This window comes from Artemia sp. Qi Xiang Cuo, chromosome 1 (assembly GCF_049724085.1).
Source record: "Artemia sp. Qi Xiang Cuo chromosome 1, ASM4972408v1, whole genome shotgun sequence".
Lineage (NCBI taxonomy): Eukaryota > Metazoa > Arthropoda > Branchiopoda > Anostraca > Artemiidae > Artemia > Artemia sp. Qi Xiang Cuo.
In genome coordinates this window covers 96,974,444-96,999,870 of record NC_142794.1, presented here as the reverse complement: position 1 = coordinate 96,999,870, position 25,427 = coordinate 96,974,444, and the positions used below count along the sequence as shown (strand labels likewise).

General features: G+C 36.0%; 1 protein-coding gene across 2 annotated transcripts in view; it reads right to left on the bottom strand.

The window, feature by feature from the left end:
- The window catches only part of Utx (Utx histone demethylase), a 135,095-nt gene that overhangs the window by 34,110 nt on the left and 75,558 nt on the right, over positions 1-25,427 (bottom strand). For both annotated transcript variants that reach the window (XM_089087991.1, XM_089087996.1), the window contains 4 exons: positions 20,241-20,466; positions 10,212-10,312; positions 8,134-8,293; positions 3,664-4,547 (listed from right to left, as the gene is read on the bottom strand). In XM_089087991.1, the coding sequence (XP_088944117.1) occupies positions 3,664-4,547; positions 8,134-8,293; positions 10,212-10,312; positions 20,241-20,466 (1,371 nt within the window). The remainder of the gene's footprint in view (positions 1-3,663; positions 4,548-8,133; positions 8,294-10,211; positions 10,313-20,240; positions 20,467-25,427) is intronic.

The following is a 25,427-nucleotide window of genomic DNA, read 5'->3' as shown; positions in this document are numbered from 1 at the left end:
TTCCTACCTTAACCGCAGCAGTGTTATTCTCGTACATAACACTAATCATTTTAATGTATTTGTCTGGTATACCATACAAGGATAAAACCTTTACTAAAGCTCTTCTATCAACATAATCGAACGCTTGCTCGTAATCTATAGAACTGAGGACCAAAGGTGTTTGAAAATTCAGGCACTTCTCAATTATTAGCCTAAGAGTGAAAATTTGGTTGAAACATTCTCGACCTTTTCTAAAACCACACTGCTCTTCTCTTAAAACTTGTTCTACGGCATCTCTCAGTCTAAAAAGCATCATATTACTAAGTAATTTACTATTTACAGAGATCAGACTAATGCCACGATAATTACCACACTCACTTTTATCACCTTTCTTAGAAAGTGGCTTATTTAAGGTTTTCCTAAAATCATCAAGTAATTCCCCTTTTTCAAAAATCATATTCATAATCTTCAGTAACTTATTTCTAACCTCAGAGCCACCATATTTAAGAAACACATTTACCACCCTATCAGCACCTGGAGCCTTATTATTCTTTAATCCTTTTAGTACTGTTGCTAATTCCTCCTCAATAAACAAATCTTCCTTCACATCCAAGGTATCACAAACTTTTTCATTTTCCTCCGTTTTTCCTGCAACTCTATCTCGGTTAAACAAATTCTCGAAATGTTCGGCCCATCTCTCATTAGCTTTTTCCTTATCGCTAATTGCAACCACATTCCTATCTTTAACTGGGCCAAGTCCGGTTGACTACTCCCTCTCAGTTTGTTAACGTGCAAGTACAATAGTTTACTATTATGCCGTCTAGCTACATCTTCCAGGTCCTCGGCAATTTTATCCATGGCCTCCACTTCACACCTCCTTAGTTCATATTTTAATGCTTTCTCCACTTTCTTTACATTTCTTTTGTTTTCATACGTCTATCGCTCAGATAATTCTTGTACAAGTCCTTTCTCCTTTCTATTAAACATAAAGCTTTTTCACTATTATTCTTAGCTGCAGTTCTAGCTTTCTACCCTAATACACCTTCAGCAACTTCACAAATTATTTTTCTAAAATTATTCCAACCATCTTCCCCATTATCTAATTTTAAACTCTCAAGTTTAGTATTCAACTGTTCCTGGAAAGTTTCTCTCAAATTCTCATCCTGGAGTATACCAAAATCATAACTTCCTGAAAGGTAGTCACCCTTCCGATATTTCAGCTTTAAATTAAACCCTGAAACTAATAGATGGTGATGTTTACTTTTTACCTGAATAGAGACACTCCTATATACCCCAATATCCTGTAATGATCGTCCCGGTCTTTGGTTTTCTATGGCATGATTAATAAGGTTTGCTGTCCTATAATCACCTGAATACCATGTTAACTTATGAACTATTTTAAGGCCAAATGACGTGTTGGTTATAACTAGATTGTTATTACCAACGAAATTGCAAAAGCCTGTATCCATTACTGTTTTCTTTTCTTGCACCAAATTTACGTCGGCTAGAATACCATCTATTCCTATTTCGACCGACCTGGGTATTAAATCATATTTCTACCTGGGACCCTTTCTATTTGCTCCTGTAACTGTAAGTAAAATTCATCTGAGTCACTAGTATCTCCATCGAGTCGGTTCTACAGGGGCATATACTACTATAATTGATACTCTGAACTTTCTAGTCATAAAAAGAGCAATTAGTATTCTATTATTAATACCTTCCCAGCCTAAACAAAACTTAGAAGCTTCCTTATTCATCATGAGCCCTACTCCCGGTCTATGTACCCCATCATTCCTGCCTGAGTAAACAAATTCTATATCACCTAATTTAATGCTTCCTACCCCTGGGATATGAGTTTCTGAAATTCCTAATAAATCCAGTCCCAATCGTCTGAACTCATCAGTTAAAAGGTCGACACGATAGTCATTTTTTAGTTTCGTAACATTCCAAGTTCCAATTTTCATGTTCTTTAAATCTGTGAAATTATTTTCACCTCAGGAAAAGCAATGATCCCGGACGTGCAGGACGGGGATCACATATCTTCTCAAGTCTACACCGAAGTCCTTAAGCCGGCTTAGAACCGGACAGCAAGAAGTCCCTGGGACCTCGATGAATGGAGGCTTTGTGCAATCCCGGGCCCATCTTGGTCACAACATGGTCTTCAGCACTTGGCGATGCTCTTCTATCAACAAGAGTCGAAATCCTGCACAGTCTCAAGCCTATTACCTCCGACTCATTATATATTCATGCCTACAAATATTATGCTACTACGGGGAGGCAACCCATAATAGATAAATTAGCTAGGAAGAGGTTATTCAACCAAAAGACGCCCATCAAAACATACCAAGTCCAGAAGAATTGTCCATTAGTCAGAATCCCGTGTCGAATGCTGTGTCGTCAACCTGAGACTAGATTTGTAAAACAGAAGCCCATAATCAGAACATATTAATTACATTTATAAAAAATGATACTTGCTTTCCACCGCATTTTGGTATTTAAGAATTTCTGAATTTAGTTTTTAACTCTGAGGCTAATATTCCAACAAAAATTCACACTGTTCTGTTTTTTGCAGGAACAGAAAGCAAAATTTAAAGAGTAAAGGCAACCAGTTTCTTTTCTTTTTCTTAAAAAAAAAACTTAAAATTTTTATTCAAAATGTAACTAGTTTTAATTATACCGGTCAACTTTACCAGTGAAATGTAGAGAAACTACCCAAAGAGATGTTTATAAATAGCTTTCAAAAAATACCAGAGATACACCCATTCGCAGCGCAAGATATTTTGCCTGAGCGTGTGCCATTGACGAAGAAACTTTCTCGTGAACTGTTTGAAAATCAATTTTAAACGTAATATCGTCGTTAACAAAAAAATAAACAATAAATAAACAAAAAAAAAACAAATATATGGTGGTGTTATTTTTTATATATATAAACAACACGAACAAGGCACACTACAAAAAGAAGAGAAAGATTGAATCCAGACACCTGAAAGCAAAACCAAGTAAACAAATATTTCAGTTTTCAAGCTGGTTGCACCTTGTTTGTAATATGTCAAGCAAAGAATTGCAGTTTGTATGATTTGTTGGCTTTAAAAAAAGATTTCATCCCCAATCAACACCCCCTTTAGCTCCCCAAGTTTCCTTACATGCACATATTACGTTTCTTTTTTTACTCATAATAGCTCATGAATTTAGGGGTTCGGCCCAAATAACAAAATATTAATTGTTTTCAATTATAAATTTAATAATTGAAATTTAATTTCAATTATTAGGAATTTTATTGGTTTTAATCAATAAGATTGCAAATTGTTGGTCCAAAGTAAAAACACACCAAGTACATGTTCCGCAAATGGCTTTTGTTTTGTCATAAAGGTGGTGCACAAATCTCTAATCGCTAATATTATAATACGAATGCCCCATAGAGACATCAAATTCAGTTACCAAAAATATTAATAGTCTCGCCAAGAGTCTACTACTGAGTAATATTAACAGTTATTATCAGTACAACCTTTTGGCCAAAAGGTTGAAAATTTTTTCGTATGCCAAAAAATTAGCATACGAAAAACACATCAACCAAAAAGCAGACAAAAAACCGAAAAAAAAATCAAACAAATTTTGAAAAAAAAAAAAAATTTAACCAAGACTCGAAACAAAACACAGTTACAATAAAATGAAACAAAATCTTACCCAGTTTAAGGGCGGTGGCCATTCCTCTTATCACAGATATTGGATATTGCATAACGAAGTCCTGTAAGCAGGGGTTATAGCAGTCTTTTTTAGTTTCCACAAAAACTGAAGGTGTCGGAGGGGACAATTGTTCTTTCATCAATTTAAATTTGGGAGGGGAGCAGGGTCGAGGAGGCGGTGCATCAAAATCCAATATACTCGTGTCATTTAACGACTCGGATTCACACACATTCTTACACAAATTAATTAAATCACGGGCATTCATATCTAAATGAGGTAGAGGCGCTTTCACTGAATTTTGACTTTCAGATTTCACTCGAGTGACCTCAGGTTTCGGTGGGTCAGGCGTTTGTGTAGGAGTAGGGATCAAAGAACTATCCAATTCGATGTCCCCGTCTTGAGCTAGCTGACTAAGTAAATCTTCAGCTAAAGAGGTAGCAACACTAGTAATATCCTGCGATAATATTGCCTGCAGCTCTTGATCTGACACACCTCCAGAAGGTGAGACATTTGGTGAACAGGGGAGAGTGGGGTAAAAAGAGGCACGAGATTGGCTTAGTTCCGATTTGACCCGTACTTGACTCTGCTGCATTTGTCTATACTGATGCTGCAGTTGAGTTAGAAGTTGTTGTTGTTGCTGCGTTAAACTATTCTGGTTCTGCTGTAAATAATTCATCATTTGTATTTGCTGTTGAGTGAGGTAGAAAGAAGGTTTGGCTGGCTGGGGCTCTTCCCCAGGTTTAAAGCGCTTAACATTTGGTCCCTCTTGTTTAGTAACCATAGTCTGTCTATTCTGACGAAGCATTATCTGTTGCTGTCTCGCATTCAATTCAGATGTTACTGGAAGGTTCCAAGCATCTTCTATGCAAGGAAGGGATCGAGTTCTAGAAAAGAAGAAATATTCAAGTCAAAATATTCAAAGTGTACATAAAGAAGCGATTACTAAAATGCTCTAATGGTAAATTCCATATAACTAAGTGTGCGCTTATGGAGAAGAGTAAGGGGAAAATATGGAAAAGAGCATAAAACAGGATAGTATGTGCAGTTTTATAGTGGTCCTTTTAACTACGGGAGAGACATAGACCAAACTGTAACGATGTGCCTACCAAACTGTACCTTAAATGACATAACATAACAAAAAGAAAGACAATTTTGTATTGCTATTTGTATCTTCATTTTTTTGAGGTTTTCTTTACATTTTTGACTTAGTGTAAAAAAGATTACAGTTTTAACAGTTTTAATGAAAGCACCCAGATACAAAAAATAAAAAAAAATAAAAAATAAAACTCATGTCAATCTGATGATGAAGATGATAATACATTTGGATGCTTTTTAATTCCAACGTCCAAAGCATAGTGGTGAAGGTACAACACAATGACACAAAGAAGAAGGCTTATATTAATGGCTTGCAGAAAGTATTTTGGTTTTTATCAACTCGGTCCTTGCTGCATTTATGCACAGACATTCTCCTAAAAATTTAGCAAATGAAAAGAGTATTGGGGGGTCCAGAGTTGATATGGGTTCACAGTCCAAAAAAAAATTTCAGTTCAAAAATAAACCTTTTTCCTCTGCATGTTGGGTATGCAGTGGTATGCTCAGGCAAACCACTCAGGGGTTGGCGTCCCTGCCCGCAGAGCTTGAGAGTGGTAGGTACCGCAAGGTGCCCCCTCCTGTCTCTATTGGGGTCACCACCACCTCCGCTGAGGTTAAGTATGAGGTCTTATGACCGCTCCTTATCCGATGAGGCAAAGTCTGTCTTAGGACTTCTTTCGTCCGCTGTTTGACCAATACCAACCGGTATTTACCAAGTTTCCAAACGGAAAAAACAGCCTCGGATCGGACTTCCTTCTAGTAGATAACCATATGCACATCCCAAGACATTTCTTATAGAGATGTTTCCTCTTACCCACTGCTATATACGCCGTCTCCAATCCAAGTTGGATTACCTTAAGAATATAATAAATGAGGTCTTCCCTTCTGTCATTCGTGTATCTGGGACCAACCTGAATTCTAGCGTCATTGATAGTGAGATCAGTATTCCTGGTTACACTCTGCTCAGGCTGGATCGCAAAACCCGAGAAGCTCGACTTTTGGTGGAGGTGGAGTTGCTATGTACCTTAAAAATAACATCCCTTTTTCGGCACTTATGATTCCTAGCGATAAGGAGGTCCTTTGGGTTAAAGTAAACCTATCAAACAAATCGTTTGTTATTGGTACAGTCTATAACCCACCAAAGATGAAAATCACCGATGAACAATCAAAGATGAAGATGTTCACAGATGAACATCTGGAAGATTGCTTGGAATTTTTGGAGCAAAAGTTCCCTAAATCAGGTATAATAATCCAAGGAGACTTCAACATTCATCATGGTCCCTGGCTGAAAAGTCGACCGACTGATGTGGAGGGCGTAGCTCTGCTAGACCTGAGTCTTACTTATGGCCTAGAACAACTTGTTGGCTTCAACACTTACATCGGCCCTCGTGGATCATCCAGGCTTGATCTCTTCTTAACTGATCATTCGGATTCCTTTAGTGTTGAAAGCTATCCTTTTGACAGCGACCGTGCGGCAGTTTCACCACACAGACTGGGATGGTCTGCGAAACTTCTTATCGGCAAAGCCGTGGAGTAAATTTTTAAAAGAAACCCCACATAAAGCAGCGGCACTTTACAAAAAGCGATTACAGAGGCTATTGAGCAATTCTTCCCATCAAAAACAGTAAAAGTCTCATCTCGAGATAAGCCATGGTTCAATGCTGGTTGTAGAAAGGCAATCAGGGCCAGAAAGAAGGCTCACAAGAAATGGTGTTTAACTGAATCTGACGAGGACCGGGCTGTTTTTATTAGCGCTCGAAACGAGTCTGTTAAAGCTGTACGTCAAGCTAGAGCCAATTACAAGCACAAGTTTTCAGACAAAGTGAAAACTGCCCCTGCAAAGCGGTGGTGGAGGGTCGTCAAAGAAGCTCTACCGTCATCTAAACCAACATCAATTTCTTTGCTTCATGTTGAAGGGACGATCATCCAATCAGGCCAAGAAAAGGCAATGTTCTTGCACAAGCCTTTTCAAAGGTATCCCAACTTGATGAGGACGGAGTCTCCCCTCCCCCCTTTCTGCTATGAACAGATGCAAAAATCACCAGCGTTAACATAACTACTAGGAAGGTGCTCAGAACGCTAAGCCAGCTGGATGTCACCAAAGCTTCAGGACCTGACAAGATTCCCAATCTCATCCCTAAAAGATGTGCTCCTGAACTTTCTGGTCCTCTTGCCTCTCTCTATAGAAAATGCTTTGCAGCGGGATTATTCCCGAAAGCCTGGAAAACTGCTCATGTGGTTTCTGTTCCAAAGGAAGAGTCTGTCCTTACTAATGTAGGATCATATCGACCCACTTTTCAATCGTTCATCAGACCTGTCATGGAATATGCATGTCTTCTCATCGCTGGTGCACCAAAAAGCCACATCGTTCCACTCGAACATATTCAAAATAGAGCAGTGCGTGCAGCAACCTCTGGCAACACGAAAGCTAAAACCCCATAGCTGATCCAGGAACGTTTCGATGTACCGTCCATGTCAGTTTTCTATAAGTACTTGAATAGCCCTCCATCGGAGGAGCAATTGAAGCTCGTTCCTGATAAAGCAAAGCCCTCGCGATCAACTCGCCGAAGTACAGCTCGTCGGGACTACCTTGAGCAGGGTACTCCCCGCCAAGAATATCTGAAAACGAGTTTCGCCCGGCAATCGGTTGCGACATGGAAAAGATTGCCGGCAGAGGTAATGCCGAAAAATCCTTCCCTTGATGCGTTCAAGAGAAGGTATAACAAGTAACTCAGTGTTAGAAAATGAGGTAACTACCAGGACTAGCGGCAAATCATCATTTGTGATGGAGCCGTGAAGCCTGTAATAAAAAAAAAATCTTTGACTACAGTGTATAAAAGATTACACTTTGAACCGTCTCAGTTTGCGTTGAGGAATTGACACACCTAATTCTGTTTTTAATGCAACTCCATTTTGTCATTAATAAAATTGATATTGTAGATTTTCAACTAAGAAATTCAGATACGTTAAATTCTAGATATTTACAAGGTATAAATGCATTTAAAGAACTAAAAAATTTAAAGGTAAATTTGCAGTTAAGGTTTGATACTTTATAGTCAATGCGAGCAACAGTAAAACCGTGCTTTCTATGGGAGATTTTTTTATCAGTACATTGATTCTAATACCATATATTCTAATTTATGAAGTATGATAAATGAGATTTGCATGTTTTTTGTAGGAATTTAAAATTCTGAATTTTCATTATTCAGCATTTCATTTTGGTACTTAGTTTTAAATGCAGCATTTAAAAACTTCGTGCAGCATTTAAAAACTTGCCTTACAGAGGCAAGGTTGGGCTGACTTTTGCAGGGGTAAAAAACTACTTTTTAACCAAAAAATAATGTCAATTATTTTAACAGGTGTCTAAAAGCTACTTACTTGTTAGCAGGTAAGGGAGTAGGCGCGTTGTCGAGCTGAGTTTGAAGCAGTCTTATTCTTTGAGATAGAGACTGAGGCACTTGAGTATCTATTCCTCGAACAGAGTTTGTATAGCAGTACAACGCGTCTCTAAACTGGTGAACACTTTCGTAAAGCAAACCTGTAAGGATTAATAACTTATTGAGAAAAAGGTTCACCCTACAAAAAAAGGGAAAATTTTACGTACAAAAAAGACAATGCTTCGGTAATTTACTGGCTAAAAGGACGTAAATGCCTTTTCCGCAGCTGAACCACCCCTGTCTCCTAAATAGCTTAACCCCCTTCTCCAAACAAAATCATGTATTTCGTAAATAAAAGCAGGTCTATAAGTAAACCCCACACTAAGGATTAGGCAATTAAAGACTAATTATAAAGTACGATACGAAAAAGCCAAAAAAAAGGAGTAGAAGGATAAAAGTTTGAATGGAAGAAAAAATCTTTATTATTCCCTCACAGTATAAGACAGGACATATATAGAAAATAGCAAGACTATCAAAATTTGAATTTTTTTTAATTTCTTTCCTTCAACATCAATTTTTCTTAGATCGAAATCGATTAAAATATTTTTTCTTACTCAAATATAAAAAAAATTTAAATGATAGCATTAGACAAATTTCGTGTAGCTGAAATAACAATACGATAACAAACAATATAGTTGAATATATTAATTCATTATTGTGACAATGATTCCATTAATAATTACGATTAACTGATATTTCTAAAGGCAATAAATAATTAAGTTTCAAATCTAAGTTGAAAGGCTTTGTTACGCAAAAGGCGGTATCCAAAAATTGACCCAAAATCAAATAGAAGCAACGCTTGAGCTGCCATTACAAAGTCGACGAACAGTTGACACCATGTTAACATTTGCTCTTGGTGTTTGTTGGTACCATCCTATATCAAATTATAATAGCCTATTGAACACATTCTTTTGCCAGCAATTTCAAATATAACGCTTCAATATTCTTTAATACTATATTAACCAGATGTCAACTTTTATTCAGATAAATAATTGATTATAATAACCCTTATTTTGAAACACAAATAAACTATCATTTAAAAGCTATTTCTTTAGTTTAACTTAGATATTGAATTTGCTACTTGAATTTATAATTTTCTATGTCGGCATAGAAAACAACGAACCTTTTCTTTGTTGTCAAAAGACGGCAAAATGTCGACAAGATATCAACACTTTACAACTCGAAAGCCGGTCGTGTCGACAAAAAATTAAATAAAACAGCATATTCCTTGTCATGTCGACTGAGATGTTAATTTGAACTAAGCTTTAGCATCTTGTTCTTTATTTCAAGAATACAAATAATATGTAATAATAGCATTCAGACCGCATCCAGGGGTAACCGGTTTGAACCCCCTCTGGAATTGTTGTCCGAACTGTAAAAAAGTAACAAAATGCATACAAACAAATTTTTGATGCGTTTTGCAATTTTTTAACTCAACCCCTCAAACAAAATCCTGGAATGGCATTGTAATTACAGATGTAATACCATAGTGATTGATATTATAATATTTAAAAATATATTGAATCACTATTAAAATAAAATTAATATTATTCGAAAAAAGGGAGTAGAGGAATTGATTATTTACCGACCAGTTCAATCATTTCAATTCAAGTTGAAGCAACTCCATGCTGCAGGGTTGCAATTTAATAAAATTTTATCTTTTTTTCATCTTTAAAATTTTGTTCTTTTTTATTCCTACTTTTTTTGATAAGAAACTATAACAGGACCATCGCCATCGTAAATACAAAAAATCAACTGCCAGGTAGGAGTAACATTAAAACTCAAAACGAACAGAAATTATTCCGTATATTAGGGAGAAGAAATGATTCCCAAAATTATTCCGTATATACGGAAGAAATTATTCCGTGTATCTTGTCCTGAATAGTCAGCAGGAGGTTAAGACGGTGGAAGTCTCCTCATATACAGGAGAGTTCTTATTTGCTTTTAGTTTTAAATGTTGCTCTATACTTCCACATGAAGAAGGTTATTTAAAAATGAGTGGTCAGTTAAAAGCCATACCTAAATTAGTCCAAGCTGGCGTATGCTTCTTATCAATCTGAACTGCACATATGTAGGCTTGCAAGGCATCCATAGGCTGATTTTGCTGCTGGTAAAGTACCCTGAAGAACAAGAAAATGCATTAGGGAGTTAAAAGAAGATAACTCATAAATGGTATTTTTTAGGATGTTCTAAAATCGGTTTTGGATATGTGATTTTTTTTCTACTTGAGAGGGAGGAGGCTCACTTTCAGAAATCGTTTACACCAGGTGATGCGTGCCAAGCGGGGCAGAAGTCTGTGGCATGCGTGGAATTCTGAGATACTCATCAGGTGGAGGATTTTGGGTACCTTTTATCTTGAGAATTGTGTTTTATGATGGAGCACAAAATTAACTGTAACAAGTCCACATGACTTTACGCGATCGCCAGTCATATACGGCCCAAAAAAAGAAATAAGGAGAAGAGGAGAACAAAGCTACTACGCACTACAATGATATAACAATTGACAAAATAACGTCTTCGCGATAAAAAAAAGAAAAAAAAAAAAAAAAAAAAAAAAAAAAAAAAAAAAAAAAAAAAAAATCAGGTTCCTCTTATAAACAGATATCCGATTCATGCAATTTAAATAGCCCAAACCATATTAAAAGTCCCAGGAAAACCAGTTATATGCTAACGTTTCAAAGATTTAAGATACCGGCTAGCTCGGGATGGCTCGATTCCAAGAATCTATATTAGTTTTCTATTTTGGCATTATGGCTAGCTTCATTGCAAATTAAGAATTAATTTGTGTTATATTGAAAGCAGAGGTAAAAAAAAAGCCTTGGCTTTGAGTGACTGTAGGGATTCTGGGATCCAGGAACCGTCTTATGCAGGAACAGGGAAAAAATTATGAGCTTACTGTTTTTGTTTCTAGATAATAATCTAAGAACCAAACCATTTCTCGCTTACATCTAATAGAGCTCTCTAATTTTGCGCATAAAGCCTTAGATTCTATACTAGCTTTAGATTTTAAAGTTACTGCTACTAGAATCAAAACTATCTAGACTGACTTCGCATACCCAGGCTTCGGCATTTTGGTAGTGCTACAACAAGGACATTCCCTAAAAGTACGGCATCCTTTAAGTCATATTAATTATCATACCGTGTTGAAGTCAGTGTTATGGTTGCAGCAGTAGCTGCATTAGCTCATTGCTACAGAGAATTTAAAGACGTTTTGAAAAAACTAAACTGTCAAGTAAAGAAGAATCGTCATTTGGACGCGATTCAGGAATGGTAACTGTTATTTCAGCTAATCTAAATAGCAGAAGTTCAATACGAAATAAGATTAACTGGAATTCCAAAACCCCTTTAAAATGATGGAATCAAAATTGCCCCATGGTCAGAGACCCCCTTACAAAAGAGCTACAGTCCCCGATTTTGAACAACACGAATAATCACTTTTTTGCGTGGAAAACAGTGATGTCTTCTTTTTGTCCCAAGGTGTGATCTTCATTCCAGATGATTTAAAAGCACTAAGAAGATTCATCGAGTCCATGTGTCATTCAACATTAATCAACTACCAACTCTACTTTCCACATATAATCACACTGCAACTCTTTTTACTCATCATTGCTTGGAGTTATTTATGTTAGAGTCAACATTAGTTGAATATTAGTCTCCGCAAAATGTTATGACTCTAGTTTGACTGTTGTTATAAAACTATCCTAAGTACATATCCATTTATGAGAATTTCCGAACTTGCTAAATATAAAGCTGATGCTAATTTAAAATGAAGATATCAAAAATCAATCATGTCTTTCATCAATGGTGGTTCTGTAATACCTTGGAAAATCTAAGCTATATCTGGAGTTTCAATATGTACACTTGGAAAATCAGAAGAAAGACAATTGGTTCAACGCTCCCTTCAAAAAGAAACAACCAATTTGTTTCTTCAGTCAGGCTTGCAGATAGTTACTTTCAACTGGCTTTCAGTTGAAAAAACTTATTTTTTTTGTAAATTGAATTTCTGATCGTTTTTCAAATAACCGGAAGATCCGGGTCAACTTCCATGGACCCGCCCCCCCCCCCCCCCGAACAAATCCTCCATGGAGAGTTCCTCCCACACAAAATCCCTCCCGGAATATTCCACCCTCGATGAACATAACCCCCGAAAATTCTTTTTTGCGGACGATACCGCCTGAAAAATTCTCCTTAGCATACTTTCATTTGAAAGATTTTCTGATCGTTTTTCAAATCATGCCGGAAATTTCTCTCCGTGAATTTTTTTTTCCGGAAAACCACCCCATATAAATTTTCCCGGCGGAAAATTCAGTCATTGAAAATTTTCCCTCGAAAAATTCCAGCAGAGAGAATTTATCCCGCACAAAATCTCCTCCCCCATGAAAAAATTCTAACCCTGCTAAAAATTTCCCCCGGAACATCTCCATATGTAAAACTGAGTCAGCAAAGAAAACGTAAGACAACTAAAAAGAATTTCGTATTAGAATTCTGTCATATTCAAAAATATAAAATTTTCCCTAGAAAGTTCACCCCCGGAAACTTCCCTCCCAATAGAACCCCCTCCCCCGAAAAATGTCAGTATACTTCCAAATAAAAAATACTATATGTACACTACAGGCAAATTTAAAAACTTACAGCCCTGTCCGCAGTGGCTGTGGGGGTTATGTTATCCCCAAAGGCATAGTTATTGGACTTTTCTAGTATGCTGAACAAAATGGCTATCTCAAAATTTTGATCGGACGACTTTGGGAAAAAGGGGCGTGAGAATGCGCCTAGTTGCCCTCCAATCTTTTCGGTCACTTAAAAAGAGACATAGAATATTTAATTTCGGTTACAATGAGCCCTCTACTAGTATTATAGGACCACTGGTTCGACACGATCGCCCCTGAACAAAAAAAAAGTAAACACATCCGTGATTTTTGTTCCGAAAAAAATCCATATTTTTGTAGAAGGGAGCTTGAAACCTCTACAGCAGGGTTCTCTGATACGCTGAATTTGACGATGCAATTTCCATTAAGATTCCTCGACTTTTTGGGAGCATTTCCCTCTTTTTTTCAAAAATCAGGAAAATTTGCTCAGGCTCATAGCTTTTAATAGGTAACGGTAAGCTTAACGAATCTTAGACATATTAAATCAGCACAAAAATTTGATTCTTTTGATATATTTATTGGTATCAAAATTATGTTTTTAGAGTTTCGGTTACTATTGAGCTGAGTCACTCCTTAGGCTACTTATAGTTTGTTACTACGAACTGTTAGAAAATTAAAACATCAAATCCGTTGATTCACAAAGACAGCTGCACCTTAAAAGGAAAGCTACACATTTTTACACAGTTTGGTGCAGAATTTGTTTCAATTGAAAACAGAATTCTCGGGAAATATTCTCGTGAAGGGACTATGACTGATAAGGTAGTCGCAACGGTTATCACTGCACTTGGGGGGATTTCTTAGAAACTTACACTGTTAGCAGAAAAATTAATCACGTTGATACAATCAGATTCTCTTTTACAGCATTTCAAATCATAAAATGGGAGCCCTGTATTGTGAGCTAAATTCCGACATGCCGAAGAATTCGCCAAGAGCTTTAAACAATATACAGTCATATCAACTCAAACGCGCACATTCAAAATCCGACAATACACACCTTAATTTCTTATTAACACGGGAAATTAACCACAGCCCGTAGGCGAGGCGAAGGCACCCCTGAGATGTTTTGTTAAGAGGTTATGATTTAAAGATCGGGAGTGACGTAAATAGACTTCGTCTACATGTGACATTTGTCACATAAAGGGTTCCGCCACAATATACAGAGACCCTAGCAGAACCATTCCTAGGGTTGGGGGTGCCGAGGGCAAAATTAATTACAGCGCCCTCCCATCTCAAGTATAAGAAAAAAGCCGAATCAAAATTAAAAATATGACCAAAAAGTGGGCAATCCCCTAGTCCCAGCACCCAGGGCAGCTTGTCCCGGCTTTTCTTCGTGAACGTCTCTGGACACAAGACAATATAATGAAATTCATTGAGCGACTGAACGAGCATAGTAAGAGCTGGCTACTTGCAGAGGGAACAAAAAATCTACCAAAGGTAGAAGTCAATCGAATCTATGTGCCCATAAAAGAGCAGCTGTCCCTCCAACCAACCCCCTCCTCACTACTCGATCAGCCATTGTTTTGGCCAACTTTATTTCGAAGCATGTTCCGTGCAAGCCCCATAACGATCTCATATTTTCTCTCGATTTATTTGTCGTTTAAATCAAGATGAAATACAAGAGTTACGCAGGGGATAAAATTTTTCAACATATTTTTATTTCTGCTATATTGAAATAAATTGTTGAACATAAAAATGTATTAGACAGTGGCAAAAATTCACGGACATTTAAGGAGCGGGGTGGAGGGGGGAAGGGGTAAATCTATTTTTCAAAATCTAGGGAGGGGGATAAAATTGTTGTTTATTTCCAGTTTTCTCAATAAAAATACAAGACAAAATTTCTGAATAAACATACTCTTCCCCCACCCCCCAAAAAAAACACATTTTCAAAATCTAGAGGGGTGCTTGCGTTTTCCCTAATTGAATCCAGCATTTAGGTGACTCTCAAGCCCTGCGTTGGTATGATAATGTTTACAAACTAGTTGCAAATGAAGGTTTCTCGATTTGTTGCTTTTTGAAAATACGACGGCTTTCATATAATGAGAAAAAAATACCATCTAGAGGGAAGCCTAGATTATTAGCCAATCCGGCATTATATCTCATGTTTACCTCCTAATGAATCCGCTTATACTGTATATTATTGATACCCAAGGAAAAAAAAAAGAAAGGAAAAAGAAAAAACATCGCGTGTTTGACTCCTCTAAAAGTGGACTATAAGTACCAAATAAAAAGTAACAAGGCCATCAAAATTTTCCCCTGGATCCATCTTAGGTCCATTCACACGCTCAGAAAAGCAAAATATCAAAGACAAAATATGTTGCTTCTAAAGATTTTGATGAGCACACACTATCATTGCCCTCCCAATTAAGGGCACTGGCTGCCAGACTTTCTTTTGCGCTCGTGGAACATCTTTTTATTTCGACGGCCTGCATATAGGCAATCTTTTTTTTGGGAAGGGGGGGGGGGTAATTTCATTCAGAAATGTCGTGTTTTGCATTTTTATGGAAAAAACTGGAAATAAACAACAATCTCCTGTCCCCCCTGATTTTGAAAAATAAATTTACCCCCCCCCCTAGATTTTGAAAAATAAATTTACCCCCCCCCTCCCTAAATGTCCGTGAGTTTTTGTCACTATCTCTAATCCCTTTTATGTTCCACAATTGATTTCAGTATAGCAGAAATGAAAATATGTTGATTTTACTGAAAATTTACAGAGAACAACCTAGGATAACATATTATTGTTCTGACGTTTGAACTTTAGTATGTCTAATGTGTTTTTTACAATACTTTTTTTCAGAATAGGAATGTTAGTGAATGTTAGATCAGTGTACCCAAGTAAAAAAAAGCCGAGTTTAAAACTACTTGAAGAAAGTCTATTTCTAATCGAAAGAAGGTTAGATACTAGCACTAGCACAATACAAGGTTTATCCATATGTAATTCAGAAATCCTACACAAGCTTAATTAAAATTTACACGAAAGCCATTCAGAAGGCCAAATCAATCAAGTTTGCTTTTTAAAACTTTCATATATTTTTGTATCTATACCCTTAGTATTGTGAGCTAACAATAAATTAAGGGTCAAACAGAGCAATAGCAAACTTGAGCACATAATATTAAATCGTTTTTCTCGGAACTGAAATACTTGTAGACACACCACCAAAGATCATGCATTTTCCCCATGAGACGACTAATCAAACCCGGCAATGCAACTTCTTTTTAAATTTTCTCTATTGTTTGATTAATGCAGCTTACAACCGAATCTTTGAAAGATTCGTATAAGCAGGCAGTAGTAGACATAATAATTTCTGGTAAAAAAGAAGAAAAAATAGAAAGCTTCCTAATTTCAATTAGAATCCTTAAATATGCTAAATTTAGCCATTAAACCTGCAACATCATTTTTATTTATGTTATGTCTGTTTTAGTTTAGATATAAGTTTTATTTAACACCTCTAAACCCTCACCCTCCACTAGTTTTGCTAAAAATTGAGTCATATTTAAATGTTTATGAATGAACACTAACAAAGAGCAGCGTCGTATAAAGAAGTTGTCTTTTATTATTTCGTATTTATTTTCTTTTATTCCTACAATGCTTCGTGAGCGAGGCGGTTCAGTTAGTTGAGTTCTCAAAGACTAACAATATTCAATATACCAACTGGCTATATTTATTGCATTCAAGTGCTTCAATAGAAGCCCAAATCAAACGTGAGTGCAACTCGTAGATGATTTAGATGGGGAATAGCCCCCCTCCCCCATCCCATAGCTCGGGTGATAGCTCTTTAATTTCATTTGAAAAGAACTTACTGAATAATGCTATGAAGATACGAATCAAGAAAAAAGTGCCAACTGTTCTTTCAATCGTTTTTACTCCAAAAACATCTTCAATTCTTTATAGACGTGATGCTTACCAAAACTAATTTTTTTTCGATACATAATGTGTCATTCTTTATGGAATTAAATGTTTCCACTATTACAAATTTTTGTTAAAGAAAAAAAAAAGAAAAAGGGAAATACTTGTCTTAAAATTGACCATTTTTTTGACAGCACTACCTCTAATTTAGAAATTCAAACCTATTGCATCGCAGAAGAAACTTATTCAAAAATATAAAGCGGCATAAAAAGAAGAGAAAAAGGAAAAAAGAGAACTGAATGACATTAAAACTACAAATGCATTATTCTCCAATCTCAGCCCATTTGCAATCTATCTGTATAATTGCTGATAGCTCCTAACAAATTCCTTAATCTTCAGCTCTAAAAACATTTGTGTGGGTACTATACAACCAGGGCCTGATGTTTGATGGCAAGTGAGCTTTGCCCCCTTGCACCTTACAAAATGTTAAGCACTACATTTTTGTTCGTGCATAATGTCTGACAGACTCTTCGACTAGTAAGACAATAATTTAATGCAAACCCAGTCAAAAGCATCCATCTGCTTACCCTTTTTCTATAGCATAGGTGTTACTTCTAAGCTAAATTAGCATAAGTATTGATTATAAACTAAAAATTAATAATAGAGCAACCTACAAACTGTTTATCAATTAAGAAGAAAAATTACCAGAACACTACAAGGAATCACGTATGCCATCTACAATTTTCATTAACATGAATATTAGTAAGGCTATGCCTTCATTTGTGTTTCAGGTGAAGAAGCAAGTTCACCTAACTTATTGGGTGCAATAGTTTCGAATTTCGACGTCTCAATGCCATATTCACAAAAAAAGGCAAATGGAGATAGCGCAACACAACCTCAACATTTCTGATGCGTTAAATTTGTGGTAGCGGTCTCTTCAGGGAAGGCGTCATAACATCTAATCGTCAGGAGCACTAACGTCATTTCGTCTAGAAAATCCGTCATAACATCGACAAAAAAATCCATCAGAACCACTAACCGTCATAACATCTAAAATTTTAAAACTTTAGTTTTTTGGGCCTTAGGGGGGGGGGGGGGTACCTTGGTTAGGTTACGTATTTAATATATGCTATGCTTATCCCCACCGCCCTGATGTGCAAATATATAGCCGAAATTTATTTCTAAACTATTATATACTTATTACTATTAAAACTTATAACTTTTTTTTTACATGTTATGACAGTTAATGGCTCTGACGGATTTTTCTTTTAAATGATATGACGTTTAGTGCTTGTGACAGTTAGTCGAAATGGTAGCACCACGTCTCTTTACAATCAAAATTTGGGTAGGCAATATTTCTGTACAAATAAAAAGAATCTGTAAAACCAAAGCAACGTAGTTGGTATGCTACTTGTCCTCCAAGAAAGAGCAAATCTTAGGTCTTCGATTTTGGGTATATCTTTTCTTAGCCAAATTAACTCTATTTTGTAAAGGTTTTATTCTTTCCACATGTTTTGAAATAGTTGACTACAAACAAATAAGATCTACTCTTCCATAAGGACAAAATTATCTGGTTTCCCCGCTGGCCTCATAACTTCAGAAATAGTAATAACTCATTAATAGATACTCTTAAGGCTATATTACATGCATAACAAAAAATTAGAAGAAAATTGCTCCATTAATTGGAAAAGGATATATTGCAGTGTGAAATGAAAGCGCACGCAAAAACTATAACGGATAATTTTATCCCCCTATTAAATTCTAAACCCTTTTGGAAGGGTTGTATTAAATAAAACATTGATTTTATTCGTCCTGGCACACTAAATCTTCCAGGACAAATACAAATCATTATTTTTGTATCATTAATAAGACCATTTAATTTCTTAAGCGCCAATATGAAAGTTCTGTTGCAATTCTAACAGCTTCATGAGACTATTTTCTAACCAGTAGCGACTAAGCAACAAAATGTTTTTGTGCAGACCTTACACTAGGGTTCTAGACTAGAAAACATGACACTGGGGTCCAAAATGAGGTGAATATTTTACTAAAGGTTGCCAAGACAAAGCTATTTTTGTTCATAATTTTATTTATTTTATCTTATACAGTTTCTCTGGACATAACTTTTCTAGTAAATTAACAGATGTACTACTAACGTCGTTCGAGAATGATTATCAAGAATCTTAAACATTTATCCAACATGTTACGTTATATCACTTCCTAGCGTAAAGGAAGGAAGAAGGTATTAGTCCTGGCGGCGACATGTTTTGGTGGGTTAAAAATTAAAACTAATACTTCATAAGATAATCAGCACATCTAATGGCAGTGGGCCTATGTATATAGTAAGTATCTCCAGAAACACTAATAAGTTTACATAATACGGTCTTATATCAAGCCATTTTTTCAGAACAAAGCAATTCTACATGGGTAACTTTGTCCTGTCTTATATCAAGGCAACATTGATAATATTTAACCAACGATAGTTTGATACTGCTTGTCCTCCAACTCCCCTGGCTGAAAGCAGCAGATCCTGCTCTCACATGCCGCGGATGTTGCCATATTAATGAAAGATTGGCGCTTTTATAGCTGTTAGTATTTGATATTATTAAAAGTCTTCCAAAAAAAACCTTCAGGGCATGATTCATGAAATAATTTGCAAAAATACAAATATTGAGTTGGGTGAGAAAATTGAAGGCGGTGGGGAAATTCAGAAAGTGAAAATAATCTCTGAATTGATGTTAGTTACGTCTAATAGCATCGTTTACAAACAATTATATACTAAAGATCTAAAAATGAAGAAGATAAAAATCTTAAAACTTTCAGGTCTTATATGAAACTTTCATGACCACATTGCTATTCCATTTCCGTTTTTTATTATAAAAAGATAAATCGCAAAGAAAAGACAGTTTACATAAAAAAAAAGAAACCCAAATAATCAGAATTATAAATCTCACCAATTTACCGTCTTAAAAAAATTCTTCCTTATCCAACTTTTTTTTCTTTCTTTATTTTTATTGAAACGAGAACAGATTTAATAAAGAAAAAAATTGAAGAATTTTATTATTTTATGATTAATAATGTTTGATTGAATGCTTTTAAAAACATCAAGGCTAGATGGTTTCATGAGAGAGGGGTGGGGGCTCCGAATAAAAAGAAATATAGGTCATCACTAGTATAACAACTAAGTGGATGAACCGAATGAGGGGTGAATTTTAAAATCTAAGTCCCTATTTTCTTTCAATTTTCCTTTGTGTTTACCAATATTTCGAACACCTTAGCCTTGCCACTGAACCATGTTTTAATAATACTGGAACTTCGAACAGTAGCAAGCATAAGGTAAATAATAGAAGTAAACAGGTACACTGCTAAAAAAATTGTAAGATTTAAAAGCCGTAAAGCGACTTTTTTACAAGATAAAGTTAGTGCTGAACAATGCAATAGGTTAACAATAGAAAACTACACTTTCACCTTGCCCAAACACTCGCCAAATTAAGCACGTTGGACCAATGCCATTAAATTTTTGTTTCTTTACTGTATAAAACTTGACGGCCAAAAACTTACCCTATAGAGCACCAAGTATCTGCATTACTTTCTGATTTGTCAACTGAGTTTCTATAAGCCAAAAAAGCTTCATGGACTTTTCCAGATGATGCAAAACACCTCCCTAGAAGATACAGACTTTGTCCTGATTTTGGTTCAGCATCTACAGCAGCTTGAAGATATTTTGTGGCGGCAGTTTCTCGTTCAGTCCTCTCTCCAAAAGATTCGCATATATGATAAAGCCAGCCTTTAATAAAAAAAAAACAGTATTTTATGGCGGGTTTAATTTTTAATTAAATAAATATTCTTAGCTTATTATATGCCGGAAACCACTAGTACACTCTATTTCTTACCGTTGAGATAAAGAAGAGAGGGCAGCAGTAGCTACTTCCTAGGAGTAAGGATCAAAAGCAACGAAAATGGGACTACCAGTTTTTGGGGGGTACGTGCGCCAAATTGTTCTGGAGGGAGGTGATAATTCACGTATGCTCTTTATGAACTCAGGCACCTTTTTTTACTTTATTTTCTTTTCAAGAGTGATATTAATTTTTAAGAGATGGCAGTGGTGTATTAACATTTTCAAATAATACTGCTATTTCCAAATTATATATAGACAAATAAAAGTTTTGGGTTTGTTTTCCAGTATATTGGGCGGTCCTGGCATATTTTGTGCCTGTAGAGGACGACTTTTTATGTCAAGACTGAAGATTTCATTTTTTGTTTCCAAAATTTTAATTTTCTCATTAACTGGAATTTTCATACTTTTTAGTATATTTGGAAACATAAAACCTTTATTTTACTTATTTTTCGTCTTTAATAAACTCTGCTATAGTTTTTCGATTCAAACCGGCACATTGGTTAACACACCAAAACATATGGAACCATGAAGGACTTGTTTTGGAATGTGCAGACTTTAATAAATAAACAAAATGTTGAATTTTCTATAATGTACCAAATCCTGGTTATAAGTTCTTGTTATTCATTATTATCCATTAGTAGAGCTATCTTCAAAAATAGGATGTTATGAAACCTCAATTGTTATTACATGCTCTGCATTGGAGCATTTTAAGTCCTATCTATCCTAATGGGGCGCATTGGGATTACTTCTGGTGACGAGGGTATTAAGCTATGGCTTGGGCTTGATATGACGATCTACCAGGCCCGCTCTGGGTAGCTGTATAATAGAATTGGCGGTTAAATTTTCAATTCAACTCTTCAATGGCTTTCTCGTAGTCGAATTGATATCAATGATTATAAAAAATTATCATCATTATAATCATTATAAAATTTATAATCCTGGAGCGATTCGCTCCAGGATTATTTTAGAAAAAACGATTGGGTGTTCACTTTCCAAAGCCACCGTAGTTGCTCTTCGCTTCTCCTTGTCATCGGCTGTCATCACGTCTCCTCGCTTGTTACGCCGTCGGTTCAACTTACCTTTGAGATTATGCAGAGACCCCGCAACTGAAGGTCGAGCTCATTTTCTCTCTTCAGGGTCCAAATTTCACACCCAAACAGAGTGAACGGTATGGTTATACTGTTAAATCGTCAGACTTTCAGCAAGTTTGAGAAGCACCAGTGCTTGAAAACCGAACGACGTAGCTCATACTTTCTTCAGAAATGAACTGTAATTGAGATAGGATTCTACCGTCAGTATTTTCCATTGAGGCCAGTCTCAGTACCCTTATTCCAAATTTGCATACGTGTATCAACTGCATACAAAATTCAACTGCATTTCTGATTTAGCTTGAAGCTGAAGTTCTTACTGTTTTTATTCTTTTCTTCCTTATATCGTCAAGCAAAGTTCGCCCTAAAAGTTGAAGGCCCCTCTTTTTGTCTCCCGTAAAATACAAAATGTTCATTGCGTCCCTTAGTACTTTGACTCGATGATAACTTCTCCTTTTCTACCTCACTCACCCCGTGGTTGACAAGACATGTATACTTCTTTTAAGATCCATATCGTATGGATTATTTAAGTTCTACTAAATTAAAAAGACTGGGACAGTATATTAGGATGTATGTTTACGAGACATGTATACTTCTTTTAAGATCCATATCGTATGGATTATTTAAGTTCTACAAAATCAAAAAGACTGGGACAGTATATTAGGATGTATGTTCACGAGATATGTATACTTCTTTTAAGATCCATATCGTAGGGATTATTTAAGTTCTACAAAATCAAAAAGACTGGGACAGTATATTAAGATGTATGTTCATGAGACAGGTATACTTCTTTTAAAATCCATACGGATTATTTTAAGTTATGCAAAAACAAATATTCTGGGACCCTATATTTGGATGTATGCTCTAGATAGAGAAACTGATATTGGCTTGCCATAGCTTTCCCGACGGTAGGCTGTAGATCAAACACTTTTTATCATACTGACCACATTAGTGTCGTACACCTTTTTTTTTCTCAGTAAAAAAAATCTCATAATTATTATTATTTCTCGGGCAACAGCAAATGGCAAACAAAACGGTAAATCGCAGTTCCCCACAGTGCTGATACGACAATAGTAGTTACCAATATCTTCTTGAAAGTCATTACTGCCAACAATCGTTATTTTATCCCATAAAATATTCCTAATGCCCCTACAAACTCTATTATGCGCAATAAACCGACAGGAACAAGCAAATTTGGCCTTTCCCCATCCCCAGATTTGCTGGCTGGAATATCCCGAAGGATTTATTACCTGTTACTCCTATACGGCTGTGTTAGTTGAGATTGTCAACTGTAAATGACATTTCTTAATTTGGCAAATAAACATTTTTTAAACCCTTCGGGAAAATTGTCTACAATCAAGAAGAAATTTTGCCTTTATACTGCACGACTTTTACACCAATATTCTGTTAAGCTATCGAGATTTGTGCCATCAGGCTGAATGTGTAAAGGGTTTTAGATAATATAGGAAGCTAGAAAACAGACTCTAAAATGGCCTACCTACACTTTCAACCTACACTTTTAAAATATTCAACTTGACTTGGGTATTTAAGGAAATAGCAAGGCTAGTATGTGCCATATAATGGTTATATGAAATAATACTCTTATATTAACAGTAGGGTTGCATTCTGGAAAGTGTGTGGAAATAAATAGAAAATTTTATTTAATGTAACTATTTTTATTTAGAACTGTAAGTGACTTGCTATGGTAGAAGTAGTTCGTGAACCATGTTTTTCACACGGTTTCACCTTTTTGAGTAAGTATTTTTCCCTTTAATGTATTTAAAACACTCCTCGCAAATCAGCTCGCAGTCAAACTGGCAGAGTAAGATTCGTTCCAGTCCCCAGCAGCGGTCGATTTCTTTTATCAGTCAACAAGGACAACATCCACAGAAACACTCTTTCCAATGAGGCATTGCCCCAGGAGTCTAGCGAAGCTCGCAACAGATACTGAACAAAATTGCGAAGGTCCATAATAGCGACGGTTCCGATATACCAGAGCGGTTATCAACCCTAATTAATGGAGTAACAAGATTCAACAAGCATACTTAGCAGGTAAATCTATTACAAAAAAAAACTAAGTTAAGTTAATGTTTTCCATACAATCTATATACTCTATTTACTTATTTAATATAGCATTTGTAATTATACCTCCACGTCAATTGGAACAGCAGGTGGGCCTGCGGACCCCTGGACGTTCCCCCCCCCACTCAGGTTTTAAAAAATACTTTTTTCGTAGTTTTTTTTTGGAAAATGACCCTTTATGTTTTTTGTTGTTTTTTTTTCACTGAAAAAAGAACAATTTTATCTCCTTTAGATTTTGAAAAATACACCCACACCAAAAAAACCACAACGCCAAAAAAGGCAACACTATAAAGGAATAAGAGGAACATCCATCACTTTGTCATACATTTCAGAGAACAGCATCAGAAAGGAAGATGAAGTTACAGCAAGGCAGTAAGAGATGCAAGAATGAACTGAACAGTAATAATAATAATAATAATAATAATTTATTTTTAACCCGCTAAGGTAACAAAAGCGGAGTATAAATAAAAGAAAAGAAAAAAATACATACAAATCGACTAAATACACAGTAAAGACACTAAATCAATGAAGGAGGCGTACAAACCCATGATGAGCTGGGAGAGCCATCACTGTCTGGGGGAGTTTGTCAGCAAGCTCAACTAGCTTTTCAGTTATATCTGGAAGCCCAAAAACTGAGACAAGGTTACGGTTCCGGTACCACGGAGGCAAATACAGTAGAAAACGCGAGAACCGAAAATAATAAGAACGTAATGACCGGGTATTTTTTCGCCCAAGAATGGGATAAACACCAGAAAGGAACAAAATTGAATGATCAGTAAAAACAGAATACAATTTAGCAAGGGTCTTCCTACTGTATTTCCCCCGATTGGCAACAATTTTGGAGTACGATACTTGGATCTTTTTCTTACAATTCGCCACGGCTTGTTCTCGGAGAGATTTAAGATTTTTAGCAATATTTATACCCAACCACCGAAAAGAAGAGACACATGGGACAGAAAAAGAAGCGCAATCTAAAGGCGAGTTACAATTACTATTAAACGAAAGATATTCACATTTAGAGAAATTCAGTGATAGACCAATCTTACTAAGGTTTGTTGCAACTGTAGATACAGAAACAGAAAGACCTTTTCTAGTCCTACTAATTAGAAGTATATCATCAGCATACGCTATGTAAGAAAGATTTATCGCCTGAAAAATACAAGTGGTTGGGATAGAAGATAAAACAGAAGAAATGCAAAGTTTAAAGATAGAAGGGGAAAGGACAGCACCTTGTCTGACACCACGCCGAACCGGAATTTTAGAATCGGAAATAACCCCTTCAGCTTTTATTCGTAGAAAAGAATTTGCATACCAATAACGAAGGAGAGAAACCAGAGAAAGATTAATGCCGTGACTAAAAAGGGAAAACAGTGAACTAAATTTTTTAGAACTGGCCCAAGAAAATGGGTTTCGATCTTTCAAAGACTTCCGAGATTCCTTGATACCTTCGTTCTAATTAAGATAATATGATAGCAGAAAAAGAGTTTCTCACTAATAAGGATACTGATCACTATAGCCGGGCAAACCGATCACTATGTCAACTGAGAGAAAAAAAATTAAAAGAGCTATTTCTGATAGTTGATGGTAACAACCAGGCAATTAGCGCTAAAGCCAGGTAGTTAGCGTTAAATCACAGAATTACTCTCTCGAACAAAACAATCCATTGATACGGATCTTAGA